General features: G+C 39.5%; 2 protein-coding genes across 2 annotated transcripts; both read left to right on the forward strand.

The window, feature by feature from the left end:
• Positions 1-5146: 5146 nt before the first annotated feature.
• LOC114177558 lies at positions 5147-8387 on the forward strand. Its single transcript, XM_028062954.1, has 8 exons — positions 5147-5754; positions 6159-6192; positions 6419-6661; positions 6915-7004; positions 7350-7415; positions 7645-7736; positions 7835-7882; positions 8075-8387. Exons 1-8 carry the CDS (start codon positions 5414-5416, stop codon positions 8190-8192), a joined length of 1032 nt encoding a protein of 343 aa, XP_027918755.1. The 5' UTR covers positions 5147-5413; the 3' UTR covers positions 8193-8387.
• A 2200-nt stretch (positions 8388-10587) lies between these two features.
• LOC114175590 (E3 ubiquitin-protein ligase ZNF598-like) lies at positions 10588-15132 on the forward strand. Its single transcript, XM_028060348.1, has 7 exons — positions 10588-11150; positions 11804-12109; positions 12204-12412; positions 12490-12538; positions 12646-12735; positions 12935-12997; positions 13108-15132. The coding sequence occupies exons 1-7, from the start codon at positions 10983-10985 to the stop codon at positions 14728-14730; spliced, it is 2508 nt and encodes an 835-aa protein (XP_027916149.1). The 5' UTR covers positions 10588-10982; the 3' UTR covers positions 14731-15132.
• The last annotated feature ends 40 nt before the right edge of the window (positions 15133-15172 follow it).

A 15172-nucleotide genomic window follows, 5' to 3' on the forward strand; every position in this document is an offset into this window, starting at 1 on the left:
GAAGATCTGATGGAGAAACAGTTCATCCGACCCAGTACTTCGCCTTGGGGAGCACCAGTGTTGTTGGTGAAGAAGAAGGACGGGAGTTCGCGTCTGTGTGTGGACTACAGGCAACTGAACAAGATGACGATCAAGAATAAGTATCCGCTCCCGAGGATTGATGACTTGATGGATCAGTTGCATGGGTCATCAGTGTTCTCGAAGATAGATCTGCGATCGGGTTATCATCAGATTTTGGTAAAGGCTGATGATGTACAGAAGACAGCCTTCAGGTCGAGGTATGGCCACTATGAGTATGTGGTTATGCCGTTTGGTGTGACCAACGCTCCAGCAGTGTTCATGGACTACATGAACAGGATCTTCCGACCTTTCCTAGATAAGTTTGTCGTGGTCTTCATAGACGACATCCTTATCTACTCCAGGACTCAGGAGGAACATGCAGAACACCTGAGGTTGGTGCTTGGTGTTTTGAGAGAGAAGCAGTTGTATGCCAAGTTGTCCAAGTGCGAGTTCTGGATGGATGAGGTTCAGTTTTTGGGGCATGTGATATCCGCCCAGGGGATTGCAGTGGACCCGGCAAAGGTCGAGGCAGTGGTAAAGTGGGAAAGTCCTAAAGTCGGCCACAGAGATCAGGAGCTTTGTGGGGTTAGCGGGCTACTATAGGAGATTCATAGAGGGATTCTCCAAGATAGTGGCGCCTCTGACTTTGCTTACCCGGAAGGACCAACCCTTCACTTGGACGGACAAGTGTGAGGAGAGCTTTCAAGAGCTAAAGAGGAGATTGACGAGTGCTCCTATATTGGTAATTCCGGATGGGGAAACCGTTTGAAGTCTACTGCGACGCGTCTCATCTTGGACTTGGTTGTGTTTTGATGCAAGAAAAGAAGGCAGTGGCATATGCTTCGAGGCAGCTTAAGGTACATGAGCGTAACTATCCCACTCATGACTTGGAAGTTGGCGGCTATAGTTTTTGCCTTGAAGATCTGGAGGCACTATCTGTATGGTGCTCAGTTTCGGGTGTTCAGCGACCACAAAAGTTTAAAGTACTTGTTTGATCAGAAGGAGCTGAACATGAGGCAGAGGAGGTGGATGGAATTCCTGAAGGACTATGACTTCGAGCTCCTATATCATCCGGGGAAGGCAAATGTGGTGGCAGATGCTCTGAGTAGGAAGACGGTACATACGCGCACCTCATGATAAAAGAGGTGGAACTACTAGAGAAGTTCAGAGACATGAGGATACAGGTGGAGTTGGGGTCCGAGTCCATTAGGTGTAGTACCCTTACTATATCTAGTGACTTCTTGGGCTCGATCAGAGAGAGGCAGTTGTTGGATGCAGTCTGAACAGAGTTAGAGAACAGCTTGGATCAGAGGAAGCTAGAGACTTTGCGTGAGTGATGATGGCATACTGAGGTTTCGAGGCAGAGTATGTGTACCTGATGATGCTGAGGTGAGAAAGTTGATCCTTGAGGAAGGACACAAGAGTCGTCTTAGCTTGCATCCTGGCATGACTAAGATGTACCAGGACCTCAAGGAAACTTTCTGGTGGCAGGGATGAAGAAGGATGTGGCTCAGTTTGTATCCGCCTGTCTGACGTGTCAGAAGGCGAAGGTGGAGCATCAGAGACCCGGTGGATTCTACAGTCGTTAGAGGTACCAGTGTGGAAATGGGACAGCATCTCCATGGACTTCGTGACTCATCTTCCACGGACTTTTAGAGGACATGACACCATCTGGGTGATAGTGGATCGGTTGACCAAGAGTGCACACTTTTTGGCGATGAACTTGAGGATGTCCATGGCCAAGTTGGCCCAGTTGTACAAAGAGATAGTAAGTTCATGGGGTGCCCTCGAGCATAGTTTCCGACAGAGACCCACGGTTACATCCCGGTTTTGGCAGACCTTACAGAGTGCTATGGGTAGCAAGCTCACCATGAGTTCAGCTTATCACCCTCAGACCGATGGCCAGTCTGAGAGGACGATCCAGTCATTAGAGGATTTGTTGAGGACTTGCATATTGGATCATCTGGGTGCTTGGGATGAGGTATTGCCTTTGATAGAGTTCACCTACAACAACAGTTTTCATGCGAGCATTGGCATGGCGCCATACGAGGCTCTTTATGGCAGGAGGTGTAGGACTCCTCTTTGTTGGTATCAGGATGGAGAGCAGTGTTGGTTGGACCAGAGTTGTTAGAGCAGACCACCGAGAAGGTGAGGATGGTGAGAGATAGGATGTTGGCTTCTCAGAGTAGGCAGAAGGCCTATGCGGATCGAGGAGGAGGCCTTTGGAGTTTGCAGCGGGAGATCATGTATTCTTGAGGGTGACCCGAACCACGGGCGTGGGAAGGGCTCTCCGCTCAAGGAAGCTTTCGCCCAAGTTCCTTGGCCCGTATCAGATCACGAGGAGGATTGGACCAGTGGCTTATGAGATAGCTTTACCCCCGCAGTTGGCGAACCTTCATCCAGTGTTTCATGTGTCACAGCTGAGGAAGTATGTTCGACCCGGCATGTGTTGGAAGCTGAGGATATACAGATCAGGGAAGATCTCACAGTGGAAGTACCACCCATCGCTCTTGAGGATAGCAAGGTTGAGGAACGTCGTGGAAAGACCGTAGTCTTGTTAAAGTCATCTGGGATCGGAGGACGGGTGACTCGACTTGGGAGTTAGAGGAGGACATGAGAAAATCACATCCACATCTGTTTACCTGGTGAGTCTTTATTTTCGAGGTCGAAAATTTTCTTGTTGGGGAGAATGTAAGGCCCATTTTTTTTCTGCCCTAAAGTTAAGGGCTGCCCTCTTGTGTTTGGGCCTAGGGTTGGCCCAATTGATAAAACCCCTTCAGGATGTCCTAACCACCCACTTTCACTCTTGCAGAAAAATCCAGCAGCCGTCACTCCCTTTACCCTCACAGAACGCTCTGCTAGGGCTTGCCTGAGGTCCCTTTCGAGCTAGCTCAGACCAGTTCTACTCCGCGTAAGTACCCTCCTAGCTTGTATGTATTTTTCCTTAGCATTAAGTCCAATCAGGTCTTCGTAACAAATTTCCCTTGGTTCTGTTCCTCCACTGTTTTCCAGCTCTTTAGCTGTTCTCGGGACAACAGTACTAGCTATCGTGCTGCCAAGACTTCCGTTAACCCTTACTCCAGGTACGGGAAGTTAGGGTTTCCAGTTCTGTGTTGTTTCGACTTGTTTGTGGTTGGTTACTAATTGTATGGTTAAATTCTTCATTTTGATGCATGAAAGTACTCTGTATGATTGGTTGGTCTATAAAACATGCGCGTTGCAGGTGCGAACAGTGGCGGACACTGTTAGACTCGCCCAGGCGAGATGTGCAGAGACTCGCCCAGAGCTTCCTGCGCGAGTGGTCGCTCGGGCGACCTGGGTGTGTTTTGAGCGAGCACACAACTCACCCAGGCGAGAGGGATCTCGCTTAAGCGAGATCCCGCGTTGCCTTTTTGTTCCTGTTGAGCCCTCGCCTAGGCGGAAGGGGACTCGTCTGGGCGAGACTGTCTCGCCTGAGCGAGATCCCTCAGCCTGAGCGAGGTGCTGGGCGAGGCAGTGATGTGATTGAATATTTGTTTATTCTTGAATGTTCTGTTTTGGTTGGGTATGAATGCATGATGAGTGATATGTATATAATGGAGTATGAGGTATACGTGGTATGATTCCTGAATTACAAATGATGGGTTGGCATGAAAGTTGGCATGATCTCTACATGACTTGTATATGATGAGTTGGTTACATATGTGTGTGTGTGGGGTCACAAACTTGGTATGAGCAATAATGAATCTTGGTGGTTGGTAAAGCTTTGGTATGGTTGGCATGAGGAGAAACACCTTACTCCTGATCGAGAATAACAAGTTGGTAATGATTCAACATATGAGCAATGGAGTTTTGTTGTGGGTTTTGGGTTGAAACCTTGTGTACAATGTATGTATAAATCCCTGGTTGTATATGTATGTTGGTCCGTGTCAGTGCATAATACCTTGGGGTCTTTAGGTGAGACTTTCAGGGTTGCGCTTCAGTGGTCGGGACGTAATCCCATGGCCCCTGTTAGTGGGTGTCCATGGTGGTGCCCCATCTGTATAACTAGGTAAGGATTCAAGGTAAGGATTGCATCCTGACACTCTAAGGGCCAGTTAGTCTCACTTAGAGCGGACTGATCCCTGTGGTGAGAGTAGCAGGAGGCCTGAAATTCGTTAAGGGCTAACCTTATGGTGAGGGAGATTTGATTCATCGTAACACTTGTAACATATAGCTCGGGGGTGAGCAGCTCAGGGTCGAACAGAGGTATCCATCACAAGTGCAAGCATCCGTTGAATCCGACCAAGTTATACGTATCCGGATGAGTCGAGTCGAGTCTTAGTGTATTGATTGAGAGTCATAACATGTTTGGTTGATTATTTGGATGTGAGATGATGAAAATGCTTTTGACTTTATGATACATATGTTGTTGGCTCTAGCTTACCCGTTTCGTTGCATGGTTGTGTTGTATGTGGCTATTCTTTCTTGCGATGATCATCGACTTGGTTGATGGGAGCAGATGGGCGAAGTTCTCGTGGTCAACATGGGAATGGTGATTCCACCGCTTAGCCGTCTGGGCTGGATCTTACACTTCTCTTCTTGATGTCTTTCTTTTGGGCCATGGCCCTTGTATTCGTTGTTTTTGAATTGTAAACTCTTAGTCAAATTGTTATCCTGCTTTATTGGCATCGTGGTGTGCCTGGTTTTGTAGGGGTGATGTTGGGAACCCCAGAACTGCGTGATTTTACTATTTTATGTGTGACGTTTCCTTTAATTATGTTTATAAATTAAATGGGACGTTACAAAATTAAATAAGATTAATTTAATTCAAAATTATTTATATTTAAATCTACTCAAACTGTTTATTACAGTACTTCCTTTTTAGTCTGTCTAAAAATCCTAGTCCAATAATTATAAATAGTATGGAGAAGAGGAAAACAATTTTTGCGTGAAATCAGCGCTTCTTATTCTCTGCACAAAATCCAAATACAGAACGGGCTTATCGGTTTAACTGCTACGGTACACACCACCAATAGTAAAAGGAGTCCAAAAATACAATACATAATAAGCCCAAAATCACTTCTCCGACCACATGCTTAAGCCCAAGTTTATGACATGTTTTTACAGTTTCAAGACTCCTTTTCCCATCGATACGCGCGTCCAAACGTTGTCTCATCCGAATTCCACACCACCTGCGTCCCAAGGCGTAACCTTTTGTCAAAGTTCTGTCCAAAGATCCCAAACCTGACATTCAAAGTCAAGCTACCAGTCCCATATGAAAATTCAGAGCTGTGTGTACTTGTTGCTTAATGTGGCAAGTTACAACGCCATAGAAGAGGTGCATCATTGGTGGTTAATTAACTAACTGGGAACAACAACAACAACAATCACCATGGCATTGGAGACAGGGTGGTATGATTTCGTGTGTTTTGGAATAGTTGGGGTGGCCCTTTTAGGAGCGTTATTGGTGCTGGGAATGAACGAAGGAGCTTCCCGGAGGAGCTTTGAAAGCACCTATGAGAGCCTTTTGTTGTCTCGACCTGACGATGAAGTGGTCGTGGATGTTCTTCCCAGTTATCACGTGAGCACCTCACAGCTATGGACAAGTTGCTGGCAAGGACTGCACCCCTTTTGCCTCCTTTGTACCCGTTTCCTTTCCTTTGTCACCATGCTTCTTTTCTTGCTCTGGGATGTTCTACTATACGATGCAAGAATCTTTGTTTACTACACTGAGTATGTTTTCTCTTCTTATACAATCCTGAATATGTGTATCTCTTGTGATAAAGCTTCAAGCTTTGGTTTAACAGGTTGTTAAGAACTAACTTCATCGGTTAGACTTAATCTTTGTTGGTCAACCTTATCTGCTTGTGTAATTGCAGATCTTCAATTTTTATTGCTATAAAACTGCCACTTGTAGTACTTTCTCTATGCCCCCGATTAAGACATGACATGCCTAGGGTAGAACTTGTTTCCACGCCTTATATTCTTTCCATTTTTTTTTTCTTTCTGTTGTTTGCCCCAACATTCGATGTGTTTATTCCTCTGGCTACAAAACTCTGGAAGGAATTGAATAATATGCATATTTGCTTATGTTCTTATATTATGAAGACCATTTAATCCAGCATATTCATTTGCAGGTGGACTTTTGCATTGGTTATTGTATACTTTGCGGTAAGATTATACTTTTTGTTTTTTTTTTCTTTGATCAGAATTAGAGTTTTACTTTATTAATTTACGAAATAAAGGTTTACATTGGTGTTGAGCATAGGTTGTAGAAGTGAATTTTCATTCTGATTACAGAAAAACACCAAAAACACCTAAGGAATTGCATATAAGTTTGGTTGTTTGAATTGGCACCTACTTTGCATTTATTACTTGGTTGGAACTTTGAATGCAGTTGGGAAGCACAATATCTGTATATGGATGCTGGAAGTTCCTCAATAAACCTGTAATTCACAATGTTGAAGAGGATGAGTTTGTGAGCAGGGATGTGGAAGAGACAATGTCCACAAACTCAAACGCCTACCAAGAGAAAGAAGCAAAAGCAAAGGGTTCCATCAAGTTGGAAAGGAGATATGTTGAAGAGGACTTTGAACAAAGAGCAGGGTTTTGGGGTTACCTCATGCAAACTACGTATCAGGTAGGTCAAACACATCGAATTCAATGTTAACATTACAATGAAAAATGTCACTATGTGTTGTTCTGGTATCGGTTAACTGATATGCTACATGGTCAATGAACATGCCCTGGTCATGGTTTTAAGCCACAGGGAAACATAAGCTGCTAAGCCTAGCTTTTACAGCTTATAACACAGAACCTAGTCCATAGAATTGTTTTCTTTCTTTTCTTTTCTTATTCCTTTATTGTTCTAATTGATATGCTGCATTTAACAGACATGTGCAGGGGCTGCCATCTTAACAGACGTTCTATTTTGGGGTGTTATAGTTCCCTTCTTACAAATTTCTCATTTAAGACTAAGCCCGGTGAGACTTATCCTTCTATACACAGTGTTTTATTGTGAATAGTTCAGTATTTCTAGTATAATATGGTACAGTTATTTGACAGTTCAGTTTAGTTTGGTTAATTTTGTCCACTCATATATACACTAACTGTTTTTGATACTAGTGCATGTTCTTCCCTTTCATTTACTGTTTTCTGCATACAAACACTAGAATTACCTATGACTAAAGATTATTTACAGCTTCCTCCTCATTCTCTAGTTTGATAGAATAAATGTCACATTATGATTTCGTCTACTCATTACTGATTTCACTTCTACAGTGTAAGAAAGAACTCTAACTGGTTTTTTGTTGGCCTGAACTTGACAGTTGATGGGATGCATGCATGCATTGAATGCATTTTTCCTCCTTCTGGATACAGCTCTTAATAATCTCGTAAGTGTCATTCACCCTTGAATAAATTTAGATAAGTGCTTTTAGTATTGCTTTCCCGTCAGAATTAGAGTTTACACTAATCTTTAACGCAATGAAACTCTGGATGACAATACCAAAAGTACTTAAAGAAACTGCATCCAAGTTTTTTCCTAATTTAGTTTAGGACTGTTTCAAAAGCATTTAGCACTAATCCATCTCACGGTTGTGATATTGGTGCATTCATTGACAGCAATTCCCTTGGTTTAGAGTCTCCTATTTCGTTCTCTGGAGCTGTGGTTACGTCATTTTTCAATGGGTCATCCACGCCTTTGGTTTCAAATGGTACCATAACAACTGTAATATCTCGTTTACATTGTCAGAAAACAAGCTTTCTTTCACATAGTTGTAACTTGTAAGCATGTGTTTTTGTTCTCTAACAGGTGGCCATATCCCTTTCTCGATCTTAATAACGAATGGGCTCCTCTCTGGTGCGTTATACAAACACTCTGAAATTGCTCAAGTTTTGTTTTATTCACTTTGTCAAGAGATTCATTCCATGAGCTACAATTATAAGTCTCAATGTGATGCAAGATTAATCAAGATAATTTGAATCATGTTCTGATTATTTTCTCTTTCTTTTGCATTGAAATGGTTTCACTGATTAATCTACGTACATGCAGGTACTTGTGCCTGGCAGTAATTCATGTCCCTTGCTATGGCGTGTATTACCTGATAGTGCGAGGGAAAAATACCATTCTCCCCAGATTGTTTCCTCGAGCATTTTTAAGGTCATGCTAGTTCGGTTGTCTATGGAAGTTCTGTTAAAACTAGGAAGGACATGTTTGTTTGTTGCTGATATATAAGCATGGCACCACAGGAATCATAATCAATTTCTTTAGTCTTAGGTCAATTTATAATTGGGTGCAACGTAAGCTTTGCTTCAACATGACATCGAAAACATTATATAAGTGAGTGTAAAAGTATTTGATTTAATATATTTAGCACGATTACTGTTAGTAAAATTTTGAATCAATTATATAAAAAAAATAATTCACAAATCACAACAATTGCTACTACAATAGGAATCTCTTGAGCACATTTAGAAACTGTCATCCCGAATATCAATCGTCTAAAGTAGGATTGTGATTCGGGTGGATAGGGATAGGATACGGGGAGTGGCTCTCCTGTATCTACTTGATAGATAAATATCCGTCTCGTACTCATATTCATATTTGTGTGAGTATCTGTTATTTGAATATTTCCGTATTTTTTTATTATTCACGGACATCCAAGGATACCGCGTGTATTTACAAAAGACAAATTTAATATTTGACAATATATTTTAACCATAAATTCAAATAAAAATACAACACATAATATTCATGAATTTCAAACAAACTGTAAATAATCCATCTAAATAGTGTTGAATAACAGTTTACAAAGAAAGTAGTTTTTTTTAAAACCAATGGATAAAAAACAACATATTCAAAATCATTATATTAATGTTTTAATCATGTTATTTTAATTTAAATTAAAGTATAGCGAGTACGAGTATCTATGGGTACGAATATTATGATAATTGTAGCCGCTCTATTGATATGCGGGTATAAAAAATATACATACGTGTTACCTGCGAATATTCATTTACAATAAGTTAAAATACTCCATTGGCCTACGTTTTTGTCCCAAAATCTCAAATAGGTCCTAAGATTCTTTCAATCTCAATTAGGTCCATATTTTTTAAAATATGTAACAATTAGGTCAATTCCGTTAATATGGTGTTAACGGTGTTAAGGGATGTGTCACATGTTAGCATCTCATTTTTTTTGAATTTTGATTTTTTTTAAATTATTTATGTCATGTGTCACGTCAATATTGTGTCACGTGTCAAGTCATTATGGTAAGATGTGTCAAGTCATTGTTTGAATCTCAATTTGATCCATAAATTTATTATTTTGATAAATTTCAATCCCATTTGTTTTTTAATTTTTAATTTTATCATCTCCAAATTAAAATAAAATTGAACTTTTATATAAATATCATAATGCATGTGTATTCACTTAAAATATGAAATTGAAAAAGTGTGGATAAAAAAAAAATCCTTTATATAATATTTGTATAATAGTATAGGTTAATTTCTAATTGTAAAAAAGGTTCAATCCTTTTAATCTTGTGATATGATTTTTTTAATCATTAGAATCTTATTTTCAAACGATAATGTGACAATTTTTTACTACTACACATGACGAATATCATCATGATGTATGATGTGTGACTATCTGTCACATTATTATTTTACAAAAGAAAAATAATAAAATAACACATTATAGAAAAAAAATTTTAAAAAATGAAAATGAATAAAAGAAATACATAAAGAAAATAATTAAGATATAGAAAAAAACATCTTATTATTGTGGTCACCGGATATTCTTGTGCTAGGTAAGATTTGTATAAACTCGTTACCTAATAACTGAAACATATTAAGTTGAATTGGACAAAGCTTTTAAATTCATTTTAGGTTAAATGCAAATTAACATAATTTGTTATTTAATTTTGATTAGATGAAGTCAACTGGATTAAAATTTTAAATAATTATGTTTTCTGTGTTAAAAGTTATAATTCGTATATATCAACCTAATTTAAAAAACAATACAATCTTTATAAAAAAATAATTCAATTCAACATTTCATATAAGTCATCCAATTAAGTCATAAGAAGTTTGTAACATAAAAATAGAAAACATAAACACAATTTATTTATCTATAAGAGTGGATCTTAGTAAAAGTATACTAAATTCTTCATCTAACTCGTATAAGTAAGTTAAATTTAGTTAAGTTGAATGGAACTCAATTTATCAGATTTATAAATATTAAACATGTGTCTAATTTTCTTTCATTATAATAATAAAGGAAATTTTCAAATGATAATTATTAACATAAAAAAGCATTATTAAATTTATCAAAAATCATTCATTGAAATATTTATAAAATAAATAGTTTACAAAACTTAAAAAATAATATAATAAAATAAATCACACTCATAAAATTAAAACTAATTACAAAATTATTATATTATATATAAAAATTAAAAAAATATTTTTATGAATAACTATAAATTATAGACAGGAATATACCAAAACTTTTATTTTATTTTATTTTTAAAAGAAAAAATAAACGAGATGGAAGGCCAAGGGTGTGAAATTTGTTGGATAGGAGGCGGTGGCTATGGTGTTGAACCCTTCTATCTTCAATCAAAACACTCACCTTTTCACATAAATTTATTTATTACAATCTTCTCCGAATCTTCTTCTGTCTCCCCCTCACAAAAATTCCTTCCGCCCCACGCACATCACAAATCATCACTCCAATATTTAATCAATTTGATTTCAGATCCACACCCCCAATCGTTCTCGAACCCTAGAACCCCAATTCCAATCGATTACTATTTCTCTCTCTCTCTCTCTCTCTCTCTCTCTCTCTCTCTCTATTGCAATAACCTAAAATCCTGTCTGATCCGGCACTGAAGCTGGGGTTTGTGATTTCAGAGCTTAGTAATTAATAATCAAGAACCAAGAAGAGAGGAGAATAGATGGATGACTGTTGTGCTGTTTGCGCAGAGCCTTTGGAATGGGTCGCCTACGGACCCTGTTTGCACCGGGAGGTGTGCTCCACGTGCGTCGCTCGCCTCCGTTTCATATGCGACAATCGCTGTTGCTGCATCTGCAAGACCGAATGCAACCGCGTATTCGTCACCAAGGTTGTGCCTAAGCCCAATCTCTTTTTCTTCCCGCTTAATTCGGGTCGTTTTTCTTTTTCTTGTTAAGTGTAGCTTTTGTGATATTGTTTTACGTCCATTGCTCTTCTTGAAGAGTCTTTGAGCTCTTGATGGATTGAGTTAAAATCTTTACTATTCCACATTGACACTTAACGTTGTGTTCGATTATGACATGCATTTTTAACAATTAGAGGAATCTTTGGTATCTGTCAGCTGTAATTTGAAGTTGTTTCGAGTTATTGGACCGTATCCCTTATTTGAGGTTTATTGCGAAATTTTTACTCTGAGATCACTGTCAATTGTATTGGCGCGGCTTAATTTTTCCTGCATTCCTGTATGATCAAATTTAAACGAGGTGCTTGTTTTGTGGAACTTTTCTATTGACCTAATGGAAGTTTGTAATTCACCCAAAATAGCATGTTTTGTATCTGAAGATTTTTACTTGATGTTGCTTCTAAACAGCTGGATTTAACAATGATTTTTTTGGTTAGCATGGTTTGCAAGCTGTGTTTTATTTAATGTTGCAGTCTTTAATCGTGTCAATGTTGATAGCAGGGCTTGCTCTGCTAATTATACGTTATTGTAATCTGTGCTATCTTTTGATATTGATATTCAATTTTACTGCGTACTGGCAGGCTCTAGGGGATTATACAAAGATGATTAATGATTTTGCTGCCCTTCCTTCGGAGGTAAGGGAGGGCAAGATTGGATCATACTGGTACCATGAGGATACAAATGCATTTTTTGATGATCTGGACCATTACAAGATGATCAAGGCTATGTGTAGACTTTCGTGCAGTGTATGTGACAAGATGGAGGAGCAACCACAGGATGCTGCTTCAAGGCGACGAGATAAGTTTAGGAATATAGGGCAGTTGAAGGGTCATATGTTCCACCGTCACAAGTTGCATATGTGCAGTTTGTGTTTGGAGGGCAGGAAGGTGAAATTTCATAATATGTCTGATAAGAATTTCTTGGACGATATAATTTGTAATCTTTTCTATTGACTGAGACTGGTAACCATTTCTGTGACAGGTTTTTATATGTGAGCAAAAGCTATATAGCAGAGCACAGTTAAAGCAACACATAAGCACAGGTGATTCTGAGGTTGATGGAAGTGAGAGTGAGAGAGGCGGTTTCATGGGGCATCCCTTGTGTGAATATTGCGGAACCCCATTTTATGGAGACAATGAATTATACTTGCATATGTCTACAGAACATTATACTTGCCATATATGCCAAAGGTAACAACTAAGCTAATCCCATGTGCAATTGGTGTGTCATAAATTAAAACTTGTAATATTTGTACTTCTTAATGCAGGCAGCATCCAGGGCACTATGACTACTTTAAGAATTATGATGACCTAGAGGCAAGATATGCTTTAGGCTCGTTTTACTCTCTTATTAACTAAATGGGTTTACAAGATCTTTGCTGTCATGTGAAATTGAAGTATTTGTATCGACATGTCTTGTACAGATTCACTTCCGTCAAGAACACTTCTTATGTGAAGATGAGGCTTGTCTTGCTAAGAAATTTGTTGTTTTTCAATCTGAAGCAGAGATGAAGGTGACTGATTATTTATAGTACATGAATCTCATTTTAGTGATTTGCTTAGAATGTGCCGGGGCGCTTTTTGTGTAGCTGCATAATGATTCTGTCTGTGCATTTGGGGCCTTATTATTTTTGTCTTTTACTATAAAATTATTAGATGTGTTGGTGTTATTATTGTGTCATTGTTGATTTTTTTTCCTTGATTACGGCTTAGAGGCATAATGCTAGTGAACATGGAGGACGGATGTCACGGTCTAAGCGGAATGCTGCTCTTCAGGCATGTATAGTGACAATCTTTTCTTTTGAATTCACTACTCATGACAAATTATTTCCTAGATTATTTGCACTCCCTTATGAAATAACCGTAGCTACATTCCTCCGTTACAGATTCCAACTAGCTTCAGATACAGACATGGTAATGAACAAGAGCAACGCCGTGGAAGAAATCGTTCTTTTCGTCGTGATTTTACTGAAAATCAACTTTCAATGGCCATTGAAGCTAGTCTAGAAACAGCTAATGCAGAGCAAACATTTCGTGATCAATCGGCATCAGGTAGTGGGCGAGTTGCTGTCGATGATGGGAATGGAGACATTGATTCTCTCATTCAGCCATTTGAATCATTGGCCGCAGCTGGTTCTGAAGCATCTTCAAGATACCTTCAAGCTTTGGGACATAGCTCAAGGAGTGGACCTCTGGAGGATTCTTCCTTTCCACCACTTCCCATAACTTCCAACAATGGCCAGCAAGGATCCAAACAGGAAGTGGAAGGCTCATCTAGTAATTCCATGGCTGCACGACTGCGTCGTCATAACAACAGAACTGTAACAGTTATTAATTCTGGTAATGCTTGGCCAGCAGCAGGTCGTGGACTGGTACAACCGCCAAGTAATCCTTCACAATTTCGACAGTCATCAAATAATGCTCTGGGTCTTTCTCGTAATTCTGGGCAGACAAAGAAGGGTGTAATTAACAGTGGACATTCAACATCAACTTATGCTGGTTCTATTCAGTCTACACAAAGAACTTCTCGTGGACAATTACCTGGTGGTTCATCGAGGGACACACGTGACAATGTTAGAATTGTCCACTCTGCATCCGCCCCGAATCTCATGGAGAACAACTCTGTTGAAGCTTCACTATCTGATTTTCCTCCTGTTTCTGCTGCACAAGCGAGCAAGATACCTGCTAGCAGTCATTCTTCATTGAAGGTGGAAAATGTTCAGTCTGCTAACCAGTCCCTGATTGAAAAGATTCGAGGTGCTCTTGATTTTGATGAAGAAAGATACAGTATGTTTAAGGACATATCTGCCCAATATCGCCAAGGCACAATAGATACAGAAACGTATCTGGACTATGTGCAGAACTTTGGCTTGTCTCATCTTGTGCCTGAGTTGGCAAGACTGTGCCCTGATACTCAGAAACAGATACAGCTTATTGAGGCTTATAGTGCTAGCTTGCAGAGAGATGCTTTACTGGAAAATAACTTGGTTCAAAGCAGCGCAAGCACCCATCGCAAAGACAGTAATGTAAACAAGAAAGGCAAAGGTAAGTCTATAGATAATAAGGGGAGTAACCCCACAGAGAAATTAGCAGATAACTTTTTAAGCACCGTACATCAGCTACAGGCAAATTATAAATCTTCAGAAGAGAAGGTGGAGGTGCTATCAAGGGGTGATTACCGAAGTGACAGGGGCAAATTAAAAATCGAACAGCGGACTGATACAAATTCTGAAAGTCAACCTGCGGTAAGGCTTGGTGGGAAGACTGAAACATCAAATGGCAGTTTATCTACTCAAGTTAGAGAGGATGGTGGAGGTGGGAACAAGCAACGCAAGAAAGGTTCAAAGTTCCTAAGAGTGCGACTTGGTGATGGTTCTGCTTCGGCCCTTTTTGATCAACCAGATCCTGGAACAACAGACCGCTCAGAAGTTAACAAGGATGAACCAGGAGGAGGGCTACCTGTGCGTGGTGTTTGGCGAAATGGGGGAGGTCATAAACTTTTTCCCTAATTTTGGCTTCACCGTCATTTTTGAAACGTGAAGTGTCAAACGCAATATAAACATGAATTTGGTTTTAGCTTAGGGGATATTTGATTATATCGAATTTAAGTTAGATTTCAAGTATATTTTGGGACGTGACTTTGTCGATTTTGTCGATGGCCAACCGCCGTTGCCTAAGTGGGCACATTTTTTTGGTTTGGGGTATATGATTTTGTTAAAGACAAGTGTTGATATGAAAGTATGGTGCCCAGTGTTGCGTTGTATGAGAATGGCACTGTTTCTTACATAGCCATTTGCACTCTACTTACTGCAATTGGAGGCCAGGCCATACTTGACACTATAATCCACGACAGATGTTTTGGGATATCCCGAATGTTAAAAGGAATATATTAGTAAAAGGATATTTTGGAATGGCACAACTATACATTATTTTTGCAGAAAAAGTTACGAT

This window comes from Vigna unguiculata, chromosome 1 (assembly GCF_004118075.2).
Source record: "Vigna unguiculata cultivar IT97K-499-35 chromosome 1, ASM411807v1, whole genome shotgun sequence".
NCBI classification, from domain to species: Eukaryota; Viridiplantae; Streptophyta; class Magnoliopsida; order Fabales; family Fabaceae; genus Vigna; species Vigna unguiculata.

What these genes read in the sequence shown, in the direction of transcription:
- LOC114175590 (XM_028060348.1), top strand. Translation starts at nt 10,983, where the DNA reads ATGGATGACTGTTGTGCTGTTTGCGCAGAGCCTTTGGAATGGGTCGCC. An exon ending in AGAATTATGATGACCTAGAG is followed by an intron (nt 12,539 to 12,645) that starts GCAAGATATGCT and finishes TGTCTTGTACAG; the next exon opens with ATTCACTTCCGTCAAGAACA. An exon ending in AGCGGAATGCTGCTCTTCAG is followed by an intron (nt 12,998 to 13,107) that starts GCATGTATAGTG and finishes CCTCCGTTACAG; the next exon opens with ATTCCAACTAGCTTCAGATA.
- LOC114177558 (XM_028062954.1), top strand. Translation starts at nt 5,414, where the DNA reads ATGGCATTGGAGACAGGGTGGTATGATTTCGTGTGTTTTGGAATAGTT. An exon ending in CTCATTTAAGACTAAGCCCG is followed by an intron (nt 7,005 to 7,349) that starts GTGAGACTTATC and finishes TGAACTTGACAG; the next exon opens with TTGATGGGATGCATGCATGC. An exon ending in AACGAATGGGCTCCTCTCTG is followed by an intron (nt 7,883 to 8,074) that starts GTGCGTTATACA and finishes ACGTACATGCAG; the next exon opens with GTACTTGTGCCTGGCAGTAA.